At 43.3% G+C, this 14068-nt stretch overlaps 1 protein-coding gene across 1 annotated transcript in view; it reads right to left on the bottom strand.

Moving 5' to 3' along the window:
* The window catches only part of Slc9a9 (solute carrier family 9 member A9), a 528927-nt gene extending 523709 nt beyond the window's left edge, over positions 1-5218 (bottom strand). Inside the window, exon 1 of the mRNA XM_027410941.2 lies at positions 4858-5218. Within this exon, the coding sequence (XP_027266742.1) occupies positions 4858-5032 (175 nt within the window). The 5' untranslated portion in view covers positions 5033-5218. The remainder of the gene's footprint in view (positions 1-4857) is intronic.
* Between the last annotated feature and the right edge of the window lie 8850 nt (positions 5219-14068).

Genomic DNA, 14068 nt, shown 5'->3' with positions numbered 1-14068 from the left:
GAATTATAGGCATGTGTACCAATATGCCCCACTATAACATCTTACATAGGGAAAAAACATGTCTTTGAATCCGTTCCTCTACTTATTTAATTTAGCAGACACCATACAGTGTGGAAAACCTTGGGCAGATCTCTGAAGTGCCTAAATCAAACTTTTCTAGCACGTGTTGGGGGGGTGGGGGTGGGATCTTGATCCTAACTGCCTGACCTGCAGATCCTTCAGGTTAAGGCACAGACACTCTGGTCTGGTGAGAAAGGGACCTACAGAGATGCACACAGTCACCCCTAAGTGCTTTGATGGAGTTGCTTCCTAGGGAGGAATTCCAGTAGAAATTCAGTAAGATTTACTGAGCACCCAATTAAAAATCAAAACAGGCCTGGAAGAACGAAGAGTGATAAATCAATGCTACTAAGTAAAATCGTGTCTAGGAGAAAGGACTAAATGTCATGATTGCCTATTTGATTCCACAAAGAAAGCTACTGGATTTAATGGAAGTAGCTCCAAGATTGCTGGCTAATATCAGTCTGGGCCTGAAATTTGGAGAAATTTTGAAGCTAGAAAGGAGTTCATTTCCCCCTCATTTCACAGATGAGATAAATCAGACCAGAAATTAGTCACATAACAAAACATCACACTACAGAGAGAGAGAGAGAGAGAGAGAGAGAGAGAGAGAGAGAGAGAGAGAGAGAGAATCAGTCTTAAAAGCAGTAACCCTCAGAGAGAGCATGGGTGCTTTCTCTACAGAGTTTGCCAGCTTTCAACAGGCAAAGTGCCTAAGAAAGATCACTCAGGTCGATGAGGTGGAGGGAGTTACAATGAGCATCCCCTGTGGGTTTATCTGTCAGGGGCACAGGTTGAGCTGGGTCAGAGCAAAAGTGGACTAGCAATCTACTTTTATCCTGGAACCTCTGAGAAGGGCTGGGATGAAATGGATGCCTACACAAGATTTGGGGAAAGACAGTTTTGTGACTATGGGTTCTTTAAACCTGAAAAAAGCCTAGATGTTGATTAAATTAAATTAGTCTATTAAATTTTAGCTAACAATACTCTTCAGGGATCAGAAAACATTTGAATATGGCAGAGCTTTTGAGGAACTCAAAAGTCTAAGTATAGAGGCATGGAATTTCCTTGGGTCCTACTAACTGATGAACACATTTCTACATGGATTCAGGGCAGTCTCTAATTGGATGACTGTAAAACCAAAGATAGAACTCTAAGATGTTTAAATTGTTCTGTCCCTAATTTCAAATCCCAACTCTCAAAGGTATGACATTACAAATGTCTTGCAGGATATGACAGCCCCCAGGGAGATACTACGGACTCCTTGATGCTACCAGGGACCAAGGAGCAAGTGCTCTTTTATGAAAACTGAGGAGATCACGCCAGGCCCAAAATAAGCAGCACTAAGTGTTCCAGCTGCTGTCAATCAATATTTTGACCATTAAGGCTCATTCTGGCTTTTAGTCCAGTTTAAATGATTATTACTGATGCTTATTCTTCCATTTTGAAATAACCAGAGCCATAGGATGTCATGAGCGACAATTACCCTTTACTATGTCTGGTGAAGCAAAAATATTGCTACAATGACGCTGCTAATTTTTGAAAGCATTCCATGACCCATAATAATGAGAGAAGACCTTTTTGTGTGTGTGTAAGCAATTACTTCTATTTGTATCTTCGGTTTTATTTCCAATCAACACAGAGGAAACTTCTTGGCCCCTACACTTCTGCATATGATATTTTAAGGTTAACAATTTGAAAATTGTTTCTAACAATAATTATGAAAGAACTGTTCAACATTCTACTTGGTCACATTGCCCCTCGTTTATCCTCTAACTGCTCATTTTCTAAGCCTCTGATCCCTAGAATTTTTTTAATTGGATTCCCAAGTACACTGATTAAATGTATCAACATCTATTACATCTTCTAAGGGACATTTAGCACAGGTCCCCAGAATGGCAGTAGAGAGGCAGGTGGTGGACTTAGCTGAGAGAATACAGGGAATGTGGTGCCTTGAAGAAAATACCTGTCTCAGTATAGGGGCTAATGGCAGGTTGTGCAAGCAGCCTATGATGGCAAGAGTTGTAGCAGAAAAGTAGGGGCTGCTATTCTAATTCACTGATAAGCCTGAAGTAAAAGGCCACTCTCCAAGGCGAATTCTCTAGAGATAATTGTTGCGGTCTACTTTAAGGCAGCAAGCCTGTTTCGGGGGTTGGGGGTGTGTGCTGCGGTTTGCTGTAAGGTGTCTGTCTTCATAAAACAAGACAATTCAAATGTCTAAGTTTGTCTTCCTTTTCCATTGGTCCTCATATGCCTCTCACCAGACTACTATAGAAACAATGCCTTCCTCCTCAGATGGAGAAAGGGTTTACCCTGGAATTTCAGTTTGTCAGACCTGCTGGAAAACAAACAAACAAACAAACAAGCAAACACAAACCCAATGACTATATCCTTAAAGCATTTACAGCAGGAACATATATTTAGTGCTTGCTCTTTTGTATTTTTCCATCATCCACCCACCCCCTGAGCATGTGTGTGTGCGCTCTCTCTCTCTCTCTCTCTCTCTCTCTCTCTCTCTCTCTCTCTCTCTCTCTCGCAAACTTGGGCACGCGCATGCGCGTGCGCGCACACACACACACAAATAACCTGAAATATGACTGAAGGATTTATTTATTACTATCTTAGCATTCTTAGTTAAAAGTCATGCTGAACCCCAGCTCAACACCAAACTAATACTGTGACCTCCAGAAGTCTCACTTCCTCTGTAAAATGAGGCTTCTGTTTGCTGAGGTCCCATTCTACTGTAGAAATTCCATATTCTTTTACAAAGACTGGGCAACTAATGCATTTGGGGTTCTCTCCCCCTTACTATTAACAAGTATTTCTTGAAGTTCCTCTTTTCCCCGGATTTTAGTTTGACTGTTTCATTACATCACTAGCCAAAAGTACGAAGCAGTTCAGGTATAGCATTTTGATTGTCCTGGAAGAAGAATGTGGAGACCATCCTGATGAATTCCTTCCAGAGTCTAGCCTGGAAAATGAACCAGAACCTCAATAACAACCAGAAATGTATGAAAAACACACAGGGAGGACCACAGCAATGGGCTATTCAGCTTGGGGAGGGTCTATGTGCCCGAGTATTAGCCAAAATGTAATCAAAATTAATTCAGTCAAACTTTAACTACTTTTATAAAACAAATCCCTACAGTAGAGAAGCTCTGTAGTAGAAGTATAATACAAGCAAGTGAATTATAAGGCTGTGGGTTAATCTTCCCTCTAATAAGGACTTAATCTTAAATCTGTGATATATCACTAAGGTATACACAACCCTTAGACTTGATGCTAAGGATGGCATTGTTTCTGACTTCTCGGATTACATCCTGTATCTTTTTGATTATTTATTACCCAAGACAGAGAAAGGTCCTGGTAAATCGATTACAGAGAAAGGGAGAATGACTCATGCCTGGGGCCCTCTGCCTCTGAAAGTGCCATGCCATGCCTCTCTTCAGAGTTCAACCCCCACTCCAAAAGTTTTGCTGTGTGCCTTATGACTCTTGCTGCGAAGAAACTTATCTCTGCTCTGAATGGGCTGCCTGAAAACAAACTGCTCTACTTGGCCCTAAATGTCTGTCCTCTGGCTCAGGTGTCTCGAAGCGGATCTAGTTAAGGATAGAATTTCTCATGCTCCACTTTGGGGCTGTACATGCTTACCATTAGGACATCACATGCCTACCACCTACAATGTACACCCATCTTACTTCCTGGACCTCAGGCATACAAAAGGGGCCTCAGGACTTCTGAAATGACAGGAAGCCAAAAGGTATGTTCTTCACTGTGCATTTGGGCAGCCCCTAGAGTGTTAGAATTGTGTTCAAAGTTGTTATTGTTTAGTTGGAGGGATAAGGATAGTGAAGCCAGTTGGTGTTGCAACAACAGTCTCCACACCAGTTCAGTACGGGTTTCTTGTATCTTACCTTAAAAAACTAGATAATCCAGTCTAGTCTGTATAGATTGAAAAATCCCATTTTATTAAACGTTCCAAAAAGGATGGATGACATAGTAACTTGCACAGAAAGAGCATCACTTTGGGAGTTTAAACCTTGAACTAACACTTTTCCATGTGGTTTAAAGAATCTGGTGTAGTTACTTATACCCATTCAGGAAGCTGAGGCAGGAGGATCACTGTGAGTGTGAGGCCAGCTTTGGCTACAAAGTGAGACCCTGTCTAAAAGTTAAAAAAAAAAAAAAAAGCAGAAGCAGCAAAGTGTGTGAGAGCACAAATAAGAATTATAAACAAGATCATATGAACTCCGGCTAAGCAATGAAAAGAGTTGCATAGGAAATTCTTGGCTTAACACTTTTATTATCAGAAGCTCAGTGTTCATATGATGAAAGGGATTTGACACAACTATCCCCATAACAGGGGAGGGATCTGTTTCTACAAGCATTTCTTCTTGAAAATAGTGGGAAGAGTATTTCCTTCGGGGAATCTGAAGAGATTTGGTTAACTTTGCAGGGTCCTCGGGCTGCCTGAGATAGAGGCTGCCCTGCCCGCCCTGCTATCACACCCCATGATCGTGACTCCTGCTCCATGACTCCCTGCATGACAAAGGATTGCAGCTGCCTTCAACAGACTCACAGAAAGTGCTGCCTCAGAACATGACTGTGACAGCTGCTCTGTGACCAGGCGGATTTCTGCCGCTCCTCTGGAAAGGGGCTATCGCAGCACCTCCCATCAAGCTAATGACACTTCAGTCAGCATCTTCTCCTCACTTTCGGTACTTTGCCATCTGAGCACGAGTCTCTAATTACGCCTGGCAACAAGTTTCACACCAATCCCACCATTTACAAACTCACCGTAGACCATGGCGCCTCCAGTCTCATGCAAGAAGCGGAATCGATGATTTTTAAATAACCAGATTGTTAAAATGGTAAGGATGAGCAGAAAATTAAAGGCAAGCAGCTCCACTGCTCCCTGGTGTTGGAAGTGATCTTCATCCTTGCCTGACGTAAGCCGAAGCTGCCCCGCCATTCTCCACTCGCTGAAACGTGATGCTCAGAAACCCCTGGGTGAGGGATGAGCACTTTGAAGAGGCTTGCCCAGGACAGACTGGCAGCCACAAAATTTCAGAATAAACGCTGCTACTTTGTTGCTACTTCACAAGCGTTCAGATGGCTTAGCATTCAGAGGGCTTCTAGTTACAACTTCCTGTTTCTCTCTTAAAGCAGCCTCGTCTCTTTTCAAACTCCAGTGGGTGGTTTCATCATCGAAGACTCTGTCTATAAATGATTCATTCTGGGAAGAGACCTTCCACGGAGGTCGAACGTGTAAGCAGGATGCTGCTATGTAGGCTCCATGCCCCTCCTGTTTTCAGCATGATTTCTCAGGCTGTGTAACTGGCAAACTGTAGATTGGTAATAAAACAGTTCGATTCACCACATCAGTATCTCCCAGAATCAAAGGGGCAAGTACAGACCCCGATCTTCACCCACTCGGGTTTCTCCTTTCCCACCAGAGCCTCCCACGGGATAAGGATGGACAGATGTGACTTCAAGGGACTATTTCTTAAATGGAGAAGCACAGATCTGGTACCGGATTCTTTGACTTTTTACAATTGTTAGTCACAGCATAGACCTTCAGCTAAAATAATCAAAAAGGAAATTCTAGGCCAATTCTATGGTATTTGGGTATGTTGAGGAAAAGAAGAAAGGAGGGGAGACAGGGAGGGGAGGAGGGAGAGGGAGGCAGGAGAGAGGGAGGTGTTCAAGTCAGTGGCACCTCCAGTTTTTCTTCTTCCTTGGCAAACACTTCCTTACTTTTAAAAACCAATCACCATGCAGCCAGGTATGCTGTGGAGTCCCAGAACCTCACCACTGTGGCGGTAATGGAGGAGTGTTAATGTCAGGTTTCTATTCTGATTGAATTAGGACTCCATTTCTATTGTGTAATTCACTAAACTCATAGAATCCAAACACATCACTAAAGGCTTTGGGACAAACATATAACGTTAGGAACTACCAGTTTATGGTCTTGCTGACCTGGAATGCTAGCATTCAAGAAACGGAGGCAGGAGGATCAATGTGAATTCAAGGTCTCCCTGAGCTACATAGACAGTGAAAGGTAACCAACCCATCAAAAAACTAGTTTTGCACTCTAGGATAATTTATCAACCATTCCCCTGCCTCAGCTTCTTTGCTTATGAATTGTGGAGCTGGTTTTCTCTGCGTGTTTGGCAGGGGACATTTGTGTGCATTGCAGATGTTCTTATGCACCGCCCCCCTTGGCAGTCATCTCTGCAATGACTAATATTCAAGACATTGTGCAGCCTGTCAGCGATTGCTTGGGAGCATTTGCCAGCAGCCTCACCTTCATTCTTTGCAACCCCACAGGTTGAGTCGTCAGATTTACAAGATAATACAAATTCAAAACCTGGAAGCTTCCTGTTTTGCTGCTTTTTAAGTCACCATTGAGTCAGTCACTTTGGTTGTCTCTTTTCATGGTTTCTCCATCTGAGAAAATGCATGTCGGTTGATTGCCTTACCACATCCATTTCACTCTTCTGCTGCCAGTAAAGAGATGTGACAAGTGGGTGAGAAGGAGCATGAGAAGTTTGCTCAGCTGTGCAATCCTCTCAAAAGCTCTGAGGAACGCTGACACAAGGCAGTGTGGAAGAACCAAGGAGACTCGGGTAGAGGAAGGGGCCTCTCACCCGGAAGTGTGGTCTAAACCTCCTGCCAGTTGAGAGTGGAGGATAGAAGCCCAGTCTCAGCAGTGGCTGGGAAGGTTTGGATGGAGACAGTATTCCTTTTCCATAGACGTTTACATGGTCACACGACAATAGGAAGGTGTTGTCTTAAGGCCTCAGGGCACAGGGCCTTTCTACTTTCCCAGTTACCAAAACTAGGGATCTCAAAAACCCATTTACTGTCAAAGACAGATTTTTAACTCCCTTATTCAGCCCCATGACCCATATTTTTGCTTGTTTTTTATTACCAGCTTACAATCCCATCCAACGCACCCCTGGAAAGACCTTATAATTTCATTTGTTAAAAGAAGGAAAGGGGCTGGCACGGTGGCTCAGTGAGTAAATGTGCTTGCTGCCAAACCTGATGACCTGAGTTCAATTCCCTACGTCCACAGAGTGAAAGGAGTTTGCCCTCTGACCCTTCTCCTGATGCTCTTGAGTGCTGTCACTCTTGAGGCCAGCTGTCTCCCTCTGCAATGTGCACTATGCCTTTGCTCTGATCAAAGTTACCTTGTTTCTTTTGTAAATCTGTGTGAGTCCTGTCTTCAGTCCTTTGGGTAAGATGCCAAGAACCCAGGAATACCTGCCCCAGATCCTAACTTGCAGTAACGGGAGATAGACGTCGACAGAAGGACGATTATCAACTGAAAAGGAAGGCACGTGCTGGTTCCCTATGTCACACCCTTACATGAACCTGGGGTGGAACCTTAAACAAGGTCCTTTTGTCTTAGTTTGGTTTCTATTGCAATGACCAAAACAACTTCTGAGTCAAGGGTTTGTTTGGCTCATACATTCAGATCATAGTCCCTTACAAAAGGAAGTTGGGGCAGGGGACTCACGGCAGGAACCTGAAGATAAGAACCCATACAGAGACCGTGGAGAAACACTGCTTCCTGACTTGTTCTCATTTGGCCTGTTTTCTCAGATTGTCCAGGACCACCCACCCAGGAATGGCTGTGTACTCCCGTATCAATCAGTAATGGAGAAAATGCCTCAAAGACTCACCTACAGGCTATCTAATGGAGGCCTTTTCTTAATTGAGGTTCCCTCTTCCCAGATGACCCTAGCTCGTGTCCAGTTGACAAAAAAAAAAAAAAAAAAACCACCAGTCTCAAAACCTATAGGGAACTGAGTTGAAGGTGCTCGTCCCAAGATGCTACATGCAAATGAGCATGTATGCATATATAAATGAATGTGTGTAAATGAACTACATGCAAATGAGATAAGAAAGAGAAAGGACAGATCTGCCGGCTTTACTGGCTTCAGTGTGTTCTGTCTTAACTTGTCCACAAAGCCCAACAGAGAGAAAGAATCAACGAGAGGAACCTGTGCTGCCAGGGTAAGCCAGGGTGGAGCAAATCTTGCACTCAGGAGGGAATGTCACTCAGTCAGTGTTATAGAATCTATAGTCAGCAGTGAACTTTGGTGTTATAAGAGGATTGCAAGTACAGACAGGAGAGGCCAGTCACCTGGGAGAAGAGACACCCAAGGATTCTGTTTCATGCAGGATCCAGGCTAGCCTGGCATTGTGCCCTGTCATTTGGCCTTGTTATCCCCAAACCATCAAAGGGGCAATGGAATTCTATCCAAGGCCTTAAGAATGTGGAGGAGCCCATACAGACACCCCTTGATTGCCATCTTGTCTATTCTTTACCTTTGCCCTGCAATCACCTCCTTTTTGTCTATACCATGGAACCTCTTAACTTCTGGGGTGTGTGTCTTCAATAAAAAACAAGCTTTGGCTCATTGCCCCCTCTTCTGTCCTGGACATGTTGAGAGACCAGTCATGAGGGAAAATTGATTCACTGACCTTTGGTCTCCATAGGCAAGGTGGAAGGGGTGCAGGCTGGCCCCAGTAGCTGTAACTGCCTAGAACCCTATAGGCTTTTGGATTGGTATGGAATAGGAACCCCGGAGCCAGGGGCAGGGAGGAGACAAGGGGAGTCACAGTGCAAGAATCAAAGAACCTCTGTAGCCAGGAGAAATAACCTGAAGCCAGAAGCCTGAGAACTTCCCTTTCTTTGTTCTCCTTTCTCTCGTCAATGTGGATAAATACATTTGCCTCTTTCTGTAAAACCCAAACCTTGGGGCTTCCCCACTAACTACTCCAATTCCCTTCCCTGAAAGAGACTGCCCTATGACTTAGATCAAGTTAGTTTCATATGGCCAGGAATAACAGCTTGTGCTTGAAATCCCACCTCTTAGGAAGAAAACTGGTGTGAATAAGAGGGCTATGTAGTGAATTCCAGGCTATTCTGAGCTACAGATGGAGACAGTATCAATCAAGCCAGAACAAAACAAAAATCTCAATAAGGAAAGAACAGGGGGAAAGCGGAGGGAAAGTGGGAAGTAAGTTAACTTGCTTTTGTATAAACCAACAAAGAACTGTACCAAGTTCCTTGCCTCTCCCTAGTACCCATCTTCTATTCATGAGAGGAGAGGATGGAATTCAAGACAGGGATGCCTAGACACAGTGTCTGAAAATGAAGTGTAAATTCCAAGCAGACTATGACAGAGCTGCCTCTTTTTCTCACCTAAGTGAATTCAAACTCAAACCTTTGAGACAGCCATACTTGGACATGTTGAGAGACCAGTCATGAGGGAAAATTGATTCACTGAAAGAACTGTCTGTCAGAACATAGCCAGGACCTGAAAGTTTCAATTAAAATGCCACCAAGAACACTGTGTCATGGTGTCATGGCAGCTGTAAAAAGGTTTTTCTGCCTACCCCAATCACTAAAACAGTGGACAACAATTTGCTTGCCCTTTGCATCCTTTCTTAGAAGATAATCTAAATAGTATTTCTGCAGTTATGTAGAATTCAAAATTCAGTTTGTAAAGTAAGAATGTTAAATAAGGAATCTTTTTTGAAAGCAAGTATTTATTCCAAACCATACTTTGAAATTATTTCAACCTTGTCTGTAAGATACTCTCACTCTGAGAACCATTGAATTAAAAAAAAAAAAAAAAAAGCAGAACCAAAAGACTATCAGCAATTTAAAATTCAAACAATATGGGATCCCCAGAGCCTAGTCTTTAAGCTGGATCTATCTGTATGTGAGAAACGGACTTGTCCTCCTAGTGCTTTAACAGGTTGAACCTCTCACCTCCCTGGCTACTGTGAACTGAAGAAATGCTAGACTTTCTGTGACCTCTGTTTGAGAATGTGGCTTAGAGCAAAGGCCTCCTGGTGATCTCACTTCAAGTCCACCAGGAGGCTGAGGACCATATACTCTGAGATGCACCTGCCATGCTAAAACAGACTGCAGAGCAGAGCCCACTGTGAGCTGAAGCTCTCTAGATAGCTGTGTCTGTATATGAAGGATCCTGCATGCTGTTGTCCCTGGCCTGAACAGAACACTGAGACATTGCATGCCGATGGCTAGAATTATCTTGGGCTATCTGTAGCCCTTTCTTATGTATCATTGTCCCTTCTAGCCAGCATCTGTCTCTGACTTAACACCCTTACTTTAAGATACAGCTCTTGCGTTTTGTCATTAATCTAAAAGAAATTCTATTCTCCACCAACTTTAAAGCTAAAAACGTGATGAAAGAGATTTTCCTGCCTTGATGCAGTGTTTCTACTCAATAATCTACAGGTGTATCCTGTAGGTTCATGAATTTGTGACTTTCTTTTATCCTTCCAGGGTGGAACATTGTCTTTCAAGGAACCTTGAATCTATATCCCCAAGCTATGGCCAGTTATACCAGCTGGTCCAGAGTAAACCTGTTTGCTTGTTTATGATTTTCTTTTTGAGAGAGAGAAAGAGAAGATTTCTCCCTGGGTTGTAGCCCAGGTTGGCCTGGAACTCACTACACAGCCCAGACTGGCATCATGATCCCCCTGTCTCAGCTTCCTGGATTCTAGAATCACACTTGTGTGATATTACATAAGTAGGCCTAAAGATAGTTTTCTATTTTCTTAACAGGTGTTATTTTATGCCCATAACATCCCTATGTTCAGCTTGTTTTGGAAAAGAGGTCTGCCTACAAAGACAATACAGGAAAGAGAAAGAACTTTAGGGGTCCACTCATCACCCTTAGCCTCCTAGGCTTATCAACAGTTGACCAAATAATGTGAGGAAAAGGTTCAGTCTTTGATTGCAAGCTTAGGAAACTCACCTCTTTCAAAGGGTAGCTCATTCAGGTGACACCTTGGCCCCCTCAGATGGTGCGTGTTCCAAGGGATCAAAAATAGAAGCCAAAACATTCAATGGAACTTCCAACAGATCAGAAGTACATCCTGCATCAACCATTATGTGGGTATAGGAACAGAACGTTCCCAATTATTTGTTCTTGAAGCCTGTTGGGCTGAACCACTGTAACAGTGAAGGGAACAACTTCTCTGTCCTTTGAAGTTTATGAATTGATCCCACTGTAATTCCTGAGAAAAGTTACATTAACAGACGGGGCATGCATATGTAGTCTGTGCAAGAGCATTGGTGGGGTGTCACAGAAATGCAATGTGAGTGTTCTGTGATGTAATGGGATTTGGTTTACATGCCCTCTTCACAAGCAGGAGCTAGGTGGGGAGGCGGGGCTATAAGCACATCTGGAGGAATCAGAAGAATGGGGGGGGGGGGATAAATGTACTTGAAAACAAACAACAGGCAAGCACTACACACTGGGTACCATCTTCAGAGATCCAACAGTGCCATGCCTGGGAACCAGCATCGTGCCAGAAGGCTGCTCTTGTACTCATGAGAACTCTTTCTGTAATTATAGTGACCTGTGTGGTCCTTGCTCTAAATGATGCTCTAAAGGGGTGAGAAGTTCCCTTAACCTCCACCTACATCAAAGGGTGACAGTGCACTCCAGCCCAGCTTTGTAAAACCTCTAAGTTTGATCACAACAAACACCTAATGTTGATGTTTAAACATTTAATGTTGATTCCGAGTTGTGATGAGTTTTTACATAAGTACAGCATTTTGTTGTCAACCTAAATGGACTTAAAAGTATACCATGAAACAATATTCGGTACTTAAAGCATTAATCTCAATTATTGAGATTCTCACTTTTGTTCAGTTTTGCTCTTTTTTATTTAAATGCTTTAATTACCTCTCATATTTACATATCCATTCTCCCTCATCCTCCCGTCCTCAAATTCAGTTTTGCTCTTTTGGGACAAAGTCCTGCTATGTAGCTCTGGCTGGCCTGCAACTCACTATGTGGCCCAGGCTAGCCTTGAACTCAATGGCAATTCTCCTGCCTCTGCCTTTCAAGAACTGGAACTGGAGGCATGAGCCACCAAACCCCGCTATATCTGTTCAATTGTGAAAACAGAAGCACTGAAATCTAACTTCCCTCCCTCTTGTAAACAAACAAACAAACAAACAAACAAACAAATTCTTGTTTGTCCCTACTGTTCAGTTTCTTCAGATTGGTCTCATTCTGATGCATGTTCCTCACTTGTAGGTAGCACTGGTTGCTGGACCAGAGTTCCTGCTCTCTTTTTGCTTTTCCGTTTGAGGTCACTCAGTTGTCTCCACTTAAAGCCAATGACTTGTAAGACAAATGTGTGTTTGGTTCAGACATCCAGTCACCTCACCACCCTCATACAAGGTGACTTCTAGCAGCTAACTCTGGTTTGGAACTGAAGTATTTTTAACCCAACCTGTCCCCTTCACTGTGTTTTATCTCGACAGAATTTGAGTCACTTCACTGAACCAAGGTCATGTGAGGTTTGCTACCTGTAATGAGCATGTCACCTTCCACCTTACCCAGCGATCTTATCGTGTACTCTGTGGGTCTTCCTGGTTCTTTCACATAAATGCTGTTTGGACTCCTGGAACTGCTATATGCCTCAGATTCCACAAGTTTCCCATCTCCTCTCTTATGCAAAACTATGGAAACAGCTATCAAATGTTAGATTCAAAGAAACGTGGCTTCTTTGACAAATTTGACAAATACACAGACAAAATGGGGTAGAGCTGTTAAATGAAAAGAAATGTGGTGGACATGGCAACCAAAATGCAGTGTGAACACTTTCCTTATTCAAACCAATCTAATTATATGCATTTATTGAGGAATGTATATGTGTTATTTGTAAAACTAGAGAAAATAGTCAGACATTATATAATATGACTATTAATATTTTTAAATGTTAAATAAGATTATAGATAATTTTTTTCTTTAAATTCTTATCTCTTTAGTTGGCTGTGGTGTGTATGCCTGGAACACCAGCATTTGGGAAGCAGAGGGATTGACATGAGGCCAACCTGGGCTACGGTAGTGAGATTCCTTATCTCAAAAAACACAAATCAAACAAAAACAGCTCACACAATTTGCTTGTTTAAGATAATACAGATGAAGTCACAAGATGCCTGGAAGTAACTTCAGAGTATTCGAACAGGTGTATAAGGGAGGGACGAGAGTCCACAAGGTGCCTAGAGGGCGAAGGGGAGCCCAGCAGGTGCCTAGAGGAGGGAGAGGAGTCCAGCAGGTGCCTAGAAAAGGGCAGTTCAGCAGGTGTTTAGGGGAGGAGTCCAGCAGGTGTTTAGGGGAGGAGTCCAGCAGGTGTTTAGGGGAGGAGTCCAGCAGGTGTTTAGGGGAGGAGTCCAGCAGGTGTTTAGGGGAGGAGTCCAGCAGGTGTTTAGGGGAGGAGTCCAGCAGGCACTGGACAAGTGCTGAGGCATAGACATTTGTATTGACAACTGCCAAAGCTGAGAGATAGACACATGGAAGTTCAGCATGTATAATTCTCTTTGTAATACATTTTTGCACAATTTCACAGGTAAAAATTTAAAATAAGATCAATGCAAAAGGCAAGTTCTTTCTCCAAGGTTCCCTTGATCTGAACTTTCACTGAGAGAATTGGCCCAGGTGCTTCAGGATCCCCTTCCTCCCAACTGACAGTGGGGCTAGGATATTTCCCTCCTCTCTAGTCTATTTTCAAGAGTTTGACATTTTGATCTCCCTACCAACCCTCTGTTTTCCCTTTTAGTCATCTCCATTCCTTTGTGTCAGCCACTGACCTGCAAAAACACCTTCTCTCAGCTATCCCTAGTGGCCACGCTGCATTGAGACAGATCGATGCCTCATGAAACCCACATCAGGGAAGCTTTTGCTTCCAGTAGATGGGAATTCACAGAGACCCACAGCCGGACATTGTGCAGCCAGTGAGAGACATAGGAGCACTCAGTTCTAGATGGGAGCCTCCTTCCCCCCAGGGCTCAAGGATATATGCAGAAGAGGAGGCCAAAAAACTAAGATATGGGTGGTGGATAACTCTGAAGAAACTGTCTTCAGGAGACAACAGGATTGACACACATATGAACTCACAGAGACTGTGGCACATACACAAGACCTACACAGGTTCAATG

This window comes from Cricetulus griseus, chromosome 4 (genome assembly GCF_003668045.3).
Source record: "Cricetulus griseus strain 17A/GY chromosome 4, alternate assembly CriGri-PICRH-1.0, whole genome shotgun sequence".
Lineage (NCBI taxonomy): Eukaryota > Metazoa > Chordata > Mammalia > Rodentia > Cricetidae > Cricetulus > Cricetulus griseus.
The sequence above is the reverse complement of the archived record's forward strand: the minus strand, read 5'-3'. Positions and strand labels throughout refer to the sequence as shown.